This window comes from Drosophila novamexicana, unplaced genomic scaffold (assembly GCF_003285875.2).
Source record: "Drosophila novamexicana strain 15010-1031.04,08,12 unplaced genomic scaffold, DnovRS2.1 tig00001692-arrow-arrow-pilon, whole genome shotgun sequence".
Classification (NCBI taxonomy): Eukaryota; Metazoa; Arthropoda; class Insecta; order Diptera; family Drosophilidae; genus Drosophila; species Drosophila novamexicana.
The window spans coordinates 296,664-308,266 of record NW_020824877.1 but is presented as its reverse complement, the minus strand read 5'-3'; the positions used below and the strand labels follow the sequence as shown (position 1 = coordinate 308,266).

At 41.4% G+C, this 11,603-nt stretch overlaps 1 protein-coding gene across 1 annotated transcript; it reads right to left on the bottom strand.

Moving 5' to 3' along the window:
* Positions 1–8,089: 8,089 nt before the first annotated feature.
* On the bottom strand, positions 8,090–10,336 carry LOC115768196. Its single transcript, XM_030712709.1, has 3 exons — positions 10,171–10,336; positions 9,978–10,092; positions 8,090–8,405 (listed from the first exon to the last, which is right to left on the bottom strand). Exons 1-3 carry the CDS (start codon positions 10,307–10,309, stop codon positions 8,255–8,257), a joined length of 405 nt encoding a protein of 134 aa, XP_030568569.1. The 5' UTR covers positions 10,310–10,336; the 3' UTR covers positions 8,090–8,254.
* Between the last annotated feature and the right edge of the window lie 1,267 nt (positions 10,337–11,603).

Below are 11,603 nucleotides of genomic sequence, written 5' to 3'. Positions count from 1 at the left end.
ATTAATATTATTAAACAATATTACAAACGTTCGTATACATGTTGATTTCTATATAATTGAATACGTATTTATAAATATTGCTTTTCTATGCGATTCTCACTTATTCAAGTAAGGCTTAGCAAGCAAACAAGCTAAACACTAACTCTGTTTTTCTGTTCTTTCAGGCATGTGTGTATATAAAAGTTCATCTTCCGCCTACTGATAGATGACGTTAAAATGATCGTGCGTGGGAATTCACAGGTGAGTAGGTAATTACAAATATATATGTATCTTAATATATAAAATTGTTTGTCCTGACTGATTAAGTGATTGGTAGTCAACGTAGTTTCCTCTGATTTGTTGTAAACTAATTTTAAGAGCCCTCCGTAAGAACTTAATGTTTCAGCCATTTTGAAAATTCCACCTGCAACTGTGAGTACATCATAATAAGCCTGTGCGAGAATTTACAGGTGAGTACCCTATAACAAATTTATATTTATCTCTATTTCTATATATTAAACATAAATATATATATCTGTTGGATCAGAGCACAGCCAAAGTCGTAAGAGATGCGAGGCAGAAAATTTAACTGTAGTTACCTTTCTTGACATTTCACTCGCCAGTGTGGAAAAAACGCGTAAATCGTTTGGAAGTTCATGAAGAAGTCTTGTAGTCTTTTTATACCCTGAACCCATTAAAAATGGGTATAAGGGTATATTGTATTTTGTTGCAAAAGGAAGCATCTTTGACCCCATAAAGTATATATATTCTTGATCAGCATCATTAGCCGAGTCGATCTAGCCATGTCCGTCTGTCCGTATGTATGAACGCGTGGATCTCAGAACCTATAAGAGCTAGAGACTTTAGATGTAGATGCTCCTAGTTCCCGCGCAGATCGAGTTTGTTTCCGATAATCGATAACGTACTCCGTTTCCAAGCAATCGATAAAAATCGATATCGATATCCTATTTTTTGGGCAACTTTGGTAAATAATAAGAGCTAGAGTCACCAAACTTGACATATAGCTTCTAAAATAGAATATATATATGCATTTGATGTTGGAAGAAGAGGGTTCAGGGTATCCCCTAGTCGGGAGCTCCCGTCTAGAACCTCTTACTTGTTCTTCTTGTCTTTGTCTACTTGCAACAATAACATATATCTTTATATGGATGTACTTCACATCTTAAAGGTTTCTTAAGAAAAACAATCTCTGCTGATTCAGCAAGGACGCCCCCCCCCCCCCCCCCCCCCCCTCGACACCCGCGCCGCAGCTGAAATAGAAAATCAGCTTTGAGAGCAATTAGAAATTGTGTCTCGGCTTGGGCTTAAATTTGTTACTGGACACGCGCCGCGGCTTAGAGGCGCCACCGACTGGGCATTATTTTAATTTCATTAAACATTTCTCTTTTTTTTCGCTTCTTATTGGACGACAAAGTTTTGCTCGCTGCGATTTTTTTGTAGCTTTCCTTTGTTTTCGGAAAAGTTGTGTGGACTTGGCTCGTGTTTTATCCATACTTTAAGATAGAGAAAGGCGCATAATCAAATTAAATGTGACTTTGAGTCAAAGTTGTGCCAAAGGCTTTCCACTGCTGGCAGCTCTTTCCTCTCTCTCTCGCTCATAAAGGTGCGCTAACTAAAGAGCTCTTAATATCCTGCACACACACACACACTCCTTGCTATATCTACCCATCTCCAGTTACAGACTCTTCCCCGTATTTATCTCCGTACTCAGCGATACTTTTGCCAAATAATTTGCGTGAATTTTTGCATATGCCTCGCATCGAATTTCACAAAGTTGCCTGGCAACCAGCGGCAACAGGGGCAGCAGCTGGGGCTGGGCCAGGGGCAGGGGCGCAGGCGAAGGGGGCGCTGTTTGTGCCGCCTAAATAACAAATTGTAAATAGCAGCGCATAAATCGATTACCGGCGAGGCTTTCCGCCCCGCGCCCTTGCCTTGCCGAAACATAAATAAACCATTTTTAATATGCGCGTAAGCAGTTTTCTTTGCATACCCTGGCAGCTGCCAGCACAGGGTATATTCGTTCCCCCAAATCAACCTTTGTGCTTTCACTATCTAAGCTAATGTAAGCTAATGAATAACAAAAAAATTGATTGAAGCCAAAGTTGGTCGATAAACTCTTGCACATTCAACTTCAGAGTCTCTTTCAAGAGGCGTGGATTGTGCGAAAAGCATGAAACACGTTTCGTTTGAATTACCGCAAACATAAAATAAGCGTGATATGCATCAATTCAATTCCGATAGTTGAAACAGTTATTTTTTGTTAATTTTAGTTTTAAAACTAACTTTGAAACCGATTGGATAATGCTTGAAATTTCGCTCATTGATCTCCTTTGATCTCTATTTTCCACCCTGGAAGAAGTGAATTTGCGCCATGGGGATGTACATTTCCCTACATATTGAGTCACAATGGGGGTAGATTTTGCAGAAAGTGTGAAACAACTCTAAATTGTATTTTCAAAAATCTCTTGTTTGACAGATTTCGTTGGTAAATAAAATAAGTTTAATAAGACTTTTCCACTGTTGCGGGTGAAATTTGCGACACATGAAACTGATTTGACAATTCTTGAAGTTTCGGTTAAAGTTTGCCTCCAGAAGCAGTGTATATTCAAAAAAGTGTAAAGCACATGAATTGATTTAGTCGCCACCCTGAATTTCAACCATTATTATTTATTTTCCACCCAGGGGGGTGGATTTGGTGAAATGTGTGAAACACAACTCAAGTACATTTTCACAAATATCTTTAAAAAGGAGGCCGAGGCCAATTCGTTCCTAAACATTGGCTTGCATCGTCCACCGATGGATACATATTGTTTGTGTGCACACAATTTATTCATTTGTTTAGGGTATTTGAAAGTCGAGCATAGCCGATTCAAGCTGTGTTAAGTTACGCGTTCGCTTTGCTTATTTTCTTTATTTCCTTTTTACGCCCGAAAACGGCGAAGAGTTAGCTGCGTGCGAGTGGGCGGCTGGTCTCGTTGACTTTCCATTGATTTCGCTTGTTGGTTTTTCGGGGTTAGACTATAATATCCCGCATAGGGTGGGTCGTCCTATTCCCCCGTTGCCGTTCTTCTTCGCCAACAACCATTGCTTTGAGCTTTTGAGCGCTCGCGCGGCAAGGATTTAATTTTATTACCTTGCTGCGTCTCCTGTTGACTTATTATGCTGATATGATTAAGTGGTTCAGTGGTGGAGCGCGCTGCTCGCTGCTGCGGTGTTTCGTTCAGCTACTTGAAGTTTGGCTTACGGTGCGAACTTTGTGAGGGGCTGCTTAGGCGGTTGTTGAGGCGGTGGGCGGGCTGGACGGCTTAGGCAGTTGTCTATAATAGCGAAATTTGTGGGCTAATTGCGAAAATATGGCTGAGCGAGACAGAAAACGTTAATCGTTATCGTTATCGCCGCTATAGTAATCGTCATCGTCATCGTCATGTTGATCGCTATCGTTATTCTTATCGCTATTGCTATTTCCCATCACTATTATTACCGCTATCGTTGTCGCTGCAGTTATCGTCATCGCAATTGTTATTATTATCGATATTACTAATTTCTATCGCTATTATCGTTATCGTTATCGGTTTATTTATTGTCATATCGCACAGCGCTTTCGATAGCTCCATAGTTATTACTGCCGCTTTTATTATCGCTATTGGTGTAATAACAGTTATCGGCATCTCTATCGTTATCGCTATACTCATAGTTATCGCTATCACTAGAGTTATCGCTATTAGTACTGCTATCGTCACCGCTTTCGATATCCTCATAGTTATCGGTATCGTTATAGCTACTATTATCGTCATAGATATTGCTATCGCTGTTGCTATCGATAACGTCATAGTTACTGTTGTCGCCTAAGCTGTCGTTATGGCTATTGTTGTCGCTTTCTCTACTGCTATAGCTATCGTTCTTATTATCGATATCGCTTTTTCTAACGCTGTTATTACTGTTATCGCTATCGCTACTGTGATCACTTTCGCTATCGATATCGCCATAGTTATCTCTTTTGCTATCACTTATAACAATAGCTATCGCTACTGTTATCATCATCGCGTTCGAGAGCTCTATAGTTATCGCTATCGCTACCGCTGCTCTTATAATCAAAGCAATCGTTATCGATATGTTCTCTAATCGCTACCGCTTTTGCTATCGCTATTATCGCTATTGTTATCGGTATCGTTATCGTTATACCAATCGCTGTTGTTATCGTTATCGATCGACTGTTTGCTTGTCCCTTTTGGCTGGCCACGAAATCTGTTTAGGCTGTGATTAAATTTGATTTTGATTTTATTGAATTTAATTTTCGAGCAACTTTCTTCCATTATGGCCACGCCCCCTGTGCGCCTGCAGCCTTCAAAAATAAGTTATAAGCGCGGCTGCACCTTTGGCCGGAGAGAAGACGAAGAAGCACTTAAAATTTGCCCTCAACTCCGGCACAATTGATTGAAATTAGATGAGCTTTTCATAATACACGACTTAGCTGTGCGTGTGCGTGTGTCCTTGTTGTGCGTGTGCGTTTTTCCATTAAGCTCCACTCTGGCCCCGCCTTCCGCCTACCGTCACCCGTCATCCGTCATCCGGGCAAGGCATTTTCCTGCAGTTCCATCTGGCGTGCAGGTCTCTCCTGTATAAAAGTTGCTCTTGTCCTGGGACGGGGACAACGCTAATATCCTTCAAGCTGCCGCTGCCAAATTGGTTATTAAAAGAGTCAACTAGTTGAGTTGCACAGGCAAAGCCATAAATAAATTGAGTGGCGGTTGGTTCCCTTTAAGGGAGCAACACGATACACTTATGCCACATTTCCAGCTAAAACTTAGGAAACTTTAAGTCCTATTAAAATTTGCTGGCAAAACTTTAAACCCAATCCGCCCACCAATTACCGAGCACTTGAGCAAACGTGTGCTCCGCTCACGCATTTTGCATACTCTCGGTCGACTCAATCCGTCCCAATTCTCGACGTGCCGCAACCAGCTAGAGAAGTTTCCTAAATACCATCGGATTGCAAGCTTATAAAGTACTTGGGGAAATATGAAAGCAAGAAGATGGCAAAAAAAAAAAAAACTTTATAAGTGCTTTAATTTTGGGCAAACGGCATCAATCATGATGTAAGTAAATGTCCGAAAAGGTTAATCCAACGTAAATCACTTCAGCTTTCACAAAGTCATAAAAGTCTAAATTCGTGCACCGCATAGTTACGAAATAATTAAAAGCTCTCAAAATGAAATGTCGAGAGGGAGAGCAAAAAAAAAGCATTTTCCTGTCAATCAAATTGAAATGCCATCAATCAAGCTATGCGAGCTTAAAGTGTGGCAACGCCATTTAACTGGCAACATTGAAAACAGACAGACGAAGGTGTCTGCGATATATGTGGGCGTGCTTGTGTGTTGGTGTATGCATGCATGTATATATGCATGTGCGCATGCATGTCAGACGAAGCTTATTTCTCGCTGTGCTGCAAATTTAAATAAAACAAATTTCTACCAAGTGCTCTACTCCTCGATTCTCAAGAACTCAATTAGGCTCTGCAGTTTTTAATGCTTAGCTAGTTGTGTAGTTTTTTTTTGTATTTTTTTTTGTGTGTATGTAGGTACATTTATATGTATGTATGCGTGTATGTGTGCGTGGATATACATATGTATGTATGTATGGATGTACATATGTATGTATGTATGTACATAGTATGCATGTATGTACATATGTAGGTATGTGTGCATGTATGCATGTATTCATGTATGTGCATATCTATGTATGTATGCATGTATGCATGTATGTGCATATCTATGTATGTATGCATGTGTGAATGCATGTGTGTATGCATGTATGTATGTATGTGCATATGTATGTATGTGTGTGTGTGTATGCGTGTATGTATGCATATGTGTTTGCATGTATGCATATGTGTATGTACATATGTATGTATGCATGGGTGCATGCATGCGTGCATGCATGTATGTATGTATTAATGTAAGTATGTATCCATGTTTCCGGTCCGTTGTGGTAGTGCGTGGAGGGTAATCGCGTTCGGCTAAACTAATCTGCTCTTCATATCGAAACGATTAGCATGTGAAGGAGTTGCGTGGTCCCGAAGGTGTCCATATTTGGATTTGGGATAGTTCCAATATTAATTCTGATACAAAAGAACAGCTAAATTGGGCTTTAACAAATTAAATCCCAATGAAAATGAGAAATTCCTTGGCGAAAACAATCTTGTGTCTTGAAGAGGCAGCAAGAGTGGGCGAAAAAGAGGGGGAGTGAGAGCGGATTTATCTTGTGTCCAAGTATGTGGGGGATTCCATGAAAAGCTGCGTTGCCAAGCGATAAGCTGCCGAACTAATTGGGCTAATTTGCACAGGCGGCAGGCGGCAGGGCGTCGGGGTTTTTGGTGGATTTGGCCGAAAAAAAAAGTTGCGCAATTTGCGCTGCACGCGCATCTTAAGCTTTGACACTGCCAGCCATTTGGGGCAGTTCCATAGACGCCACCGCCCAGCCCCACCCAGTACCGCCCAGCCCAGGCCAGCCGCCCGCCATCCACTCGTTCATTATTTCGCACTAATTAACGTGCTGCGACAAAAGGTGCGCTTTATTTATATATTTATTTTTATGCCCTGTAGCCTGTGCATGCTGTCAAAATGGGGTATCATGAGCCTAGCTGCATGCAACCTATGTGATTTTTATTTGTAGCCAAAGTAAAATAAAGCCGTACAAAAATCATTGCAAATCCGAACATAACGCCGCTAGCTTGTCGCTCGTTACAGGGCATCTGCTAGTCGGGCAGTTCCGATTAGACCCCACTTGCTTGTCTTATTTGCAACGAGTGCTCCGGTTGCAGCTGCTCCAGTTGCAGCTGCTCCGACTGCCGCGCTGGTTGCAGTTGCCCCAGTGCCCGGTTGGAACTTGCCACCCCTCCAGTGGAGAGCTGGGTGGGAGGGTGGTAGGGGGGTGGTGCACCTATATGGGGTACGTTAATTGCTGTTTATGAGCGGGTTGGCCCAGTAATTAAACTATATCTGCCAGTCAACAGCAGCGGCATCTGGGAGCACGCATTGAAAAATAAAATATATATATGAAAAATATATATATATATAAGTATATAAATATTTGAAAATATATAGATTTGTTAAGTTAATGGAGATTCTTAAGAGAAACTATTTTAGGTAAAAAATTATGCTTAAAATGCAAAGAAGTTTGACTCGTAGAATGACAAGTAGTCTCTAGTAAATGCCTAGGGTAAATTTCAAAACTACAAATACTTAACCAAAACCTAACCAATTTTTATGATTTAGAGCATTTCGGTTAGGTTTAGTTCTCGAGCTTGATGCCTTATCCAAAATCTATAAATATTACCAAATATTATATGTTTGGCCGTTTCTGTTAGGCAGCGAAGCAATTGCAGCTTACTTTCGACCCAACAGGAAGCTTTATCAGGGAATTCAGTTTGCCAGCTCTATGGTCTTGGGTACTCAGCAAATATAAAATATAGAATTAGTCACTCAGTTATTCAGTCATTCAGTCATTTAGTCAGTCATTTAGTCAGTCAGTCATTCAGTCAGTCAGTCATTTAGTCAGACAGTCAATCTGGCAGTCAGTCGGTCAGTCATTCATTCAGCCTGTCAGTCAGTTATTCAAACAGTCAGAACCTCTCAATCACTCAGATATTCAGTCAGTCGGTCATTACGTCAATCAGTCAGTCAGTCGCTCAATCAGGCATCACAAACTCTTTATATACATATCATACTGTCAATCAGTCAGTCAATCAATCAGAAAGTCAGACAGTCCGTCAGTCATGCAATCAATCGTTAACTTAGTCAGTGAGTCAGTCAGTCATTTAGCCAACTATTCAATCAGTCAGTCCGTCAGACAGTCAGTCATGAAGTCAATCAGTCAGTCAGTCAGTCAGTCGTTCAATCAGGCATCACACACTTTACATATATATATATATATGTATCATAGGCTATGCATCCAGTCAATCAATCAGAAAGGTCAGTGAGTCAGCCAGTCAATCAGCCAACTATTCAATCAGTCAGTCCGTCAGACAGTCAGTCATGAAGTCAATCAGTCAGTCAGTCGTTCAATCAGGCAGCACAAACTCTTTATATATATGTATTATAGGGTATATGTATAGTAAAAAAACAGTTGCTTGATTCGATATACAAAATGGAAATGTACAAAATAAATTAGCATAGCTTTGCGTTTTGGGCGCTGGTCAGCTGCCAGTCGATCCCGTCCCCCAACGGGGACAGCGGTACATCTCGCCGCCCCCTTTCTACGCCCCCTCCGCGGCGTCGCGCTCAATGTAGTAGGGCGCGCTGTTCGGCTGCTTGCACTTGTATCTCAGCAGGCAGCATTCCGGGAAGGGTTTCGATTGATGGATTCGCTCGCCCCGATTGCATTTCTCGATGCGCAGTTTGCCGCACCTGTACGAAAGAGGAGGAGAGGGTGAGAGTGAGCGGGAGGGAGTATGAAAATAAATTATATAGGCAATATATATGTATAGGTATGTGTGTGTGAGAGTGCGTGATTAAATATTTTCTTATTTTGTTCGATTAGTTTTACAAAAACTAAAGCCAGTCCAAATTCTTAAGATGTTATTAGTTTCTGCTCAGGCTTTAATACATATTGTATATTTGGGGTTTCGCTTGAAAAAGAAGAGCACAGCTTAAGATTTGTCGTCTCGCTCTGCTAAAGAGATCCGCATTCAAGTCCAAGGGAAATAAATGAGTAGTAGGAGAAAGTGTAGACAAATTTCATCTCGAGAGCTCAGTTGAGATTTGAACAAGGCAAATTTGGCACAGAGAGTATCCTGGTGCGGTTCACGGCTTAAATGAAGGTCTCTTTAATTATTTAATTTTTTTTGTATAATTTGATATATTGAATAACTGGGAAGACACTCGCTTTGGTCGAGCATTTAATAAAGGTTTAAGAAATATTGGAAAAATTGTCTGAAATCAGTAGCATTAAAAATAATGTCACTGCCGCAATCTATCTAAGCTTGAATTCTAGGCAGTTTGTTTCTCAGGAATTTTGAAGCCCTAGTTGAAATTGAAGCAGGCCATCAACTGTTTATATCGTATCCTAAAGGGTATTGTAATGTGAAAAGTGATTGAAGTGGGGCTTCTCTTTGTTGTTGATGTGCATTAAAAGCCTGGTGGAGTCTGTCTATTCATCCGGTTTTCTATATGTTCGTCCCATCTATCTCAAAGACCCTAGAGGCCAGAGGCTTTGCACTGGCCACTAAGCAGACGTCGATCAAGCTTATTTTGAGTTATGACAAATCGATAAATATCGATAAGCTAGCCATTAATGCGTGCCAGTCTTTCTGCCTGTCTATCCATCCGATCTTTCATATGTCCCATCGATCTCAGAGATCCTAGAGGCCAGAGGCTTTGCACTGGCAACTAAGCAGACGTCGATCAAGCTTATTTTGAATTATGACAAATCGATAAATATCGATAAGCTAGCCATTAATGCGTGCCAGTCTTTCTGCCTGTCTATCCATCCGATCTTTCATATGTCCCATCGATCTCAGAGACCCTAGAGGCCAGAGGCTTCGCACTGGCTACTTAATGTGCTTAGCTTTTGAATTATGACAAATCGATAAATATCGATAAACTGTTGTTTGGCAAATATCTCGCAGCTTAAGACACCAAAGGTGGATAGATCGGTTCTTCTACAGTGCACACAGATACCGAATCTTTAACTTTCCGATACCCTACAAAATGTTCTTATTGTTGAATACCCTGTCTCTCGACTTGATGATTGAGCTGCATGAGAATACAATTTCTTCAGCAATTTCCACATATTTCGTGCTCCATTTAGCTGCCAGAGACTTGACCCACAAATTGTAGTCACAATTCCGAAAAAAAAACTACGCTCAAAACTCAATACACGAAGTTGTCGTCGATCTCAGGCCTCTTATCAGTGCAAAACATTTCAAATATTTGTGTGTGTGTGTGTGTGTATGCGTGCGTGTCCCTGGCCGGACTCACCCCTCGATAAGTATGGAGCCATCATCGTTGCATGTCAGCCGCTGGCAGGGCGGGATGCCATTGTTGATGCCCGCCTGCAGCAAGTCGCCGCGATAAATGCATTTGCCGGGATTCGCTAAACAGAGAGAGAGAGAGGGGGAGAGAGGGAGGGTGTAAAAGTGCGTGGTCAGGTAATAATTGAATTGGTTTGTACCTGAATCGGCGGGTATCAGTGCCCTGTAGCCAGTCACCTCCGCCAGCTGGAGCAGCTGCAGCAGCAGAAAGATCGCAGCGCTGCCAAAGATCAGAGCGGCCCGATCGCCCCTTGGATAAGCTAAACGTTGCTGAGACATTGCGACGCGTTCGTGTTCGGAATGGCACTGTCAGCTTGATCTCTAGACTCGGCTTGTCCCAGTTGGGCAACGCCAGCGGCAGCGGCAGCGACAGCGACAGCGGCTATCGAATTTGTCATCGTCATCGTCATCGGCATCGGCATTTGTCGCATTGTTGTTATTGCCTAGTTTGGGTCTGTTGTTGATTCTTGTTGTCGTTGCTTTCATCAATTGGCTTGTTGATGAAAGCAAAAGCTTCACCCTAACCAAGGGTATTTGTGACGGAGCATGCATTGTGCGACACCTTACGAGACGAAGGCCTTAGCCCAAGCGGACAAAAAGTATCCAAATTCTTGATCAAAAAGTCTGCCTGTCTATCTTGAAATATTCAAAATATCGATAAATATCGATTGCTTGACCTGGTTTTTAAGGCATAATTTGGTATGTAGGCTCTCGTATAGAAGATACGGATAAAGAATAAGTCAATTTTTGTATACCTCTCAATATACGAGACGGAAGCTTAAGCCGAAGCAGAGACGAGGCATAAGCTTCGTTTCCTGCCTATCACTGTGAACGCGTCTATCTTGAAATAATAAAAATATCGATAAATATCGATTGCTCGACCTGGTTTTTAAGGCATAGCTCGAAGAGTATGGCAGCTAGATACATCAAATTTGTTATGTAGTTTCTTTTGCATAATACATTATACTTTACTTCTTGTATACCTCTCTACTTTTTTCAGTAAAATATATATAATCATCAATTCTTAAAGGTACAGTCCTTAGATCTAATTTATACACAGAGTTGGGCGCCATATTTGGGTACTTAAAATTTCCTTCAAATCGACCTAAAAGCATTCAAGTTCAAGAATATGCAACTACAGGGTATCTGCTAGTCGAACATTGCTCCGACTGTAGTCATCTTGTTTTCTATTTTGTTTCTGCTGTGCGTTGTTGTTTTTTTTTTGTTGATTATTATGTATTACTATTTAATTGAAGACGCTGTCGGCATCGTCTCTTCTCCTCTGGCTCGGGTCAGCGAGTTTATCATCGCGCTCGCTGTCTCTGGGCTTGGCTGTGGGTTTGCCCTGTGGGCTGGCGAGTGCCTCATCATTTACAACTGGAGCTGTTGCTTCGCTGCTGGTCATTGTTTTCTTCTTTTATTATTATTTCTATTTCTATTTATTTGTTTTTTTTTTGTGGTTTTAATTTTTCAGAGAATTAAAGTTTGCACAATTAAAGCCAATAAGTGCTAAGTACTACTGGGTATTTGTGTCGGCATTCAATAATCTTGAAAAAGCTGCCCACCGATCGAG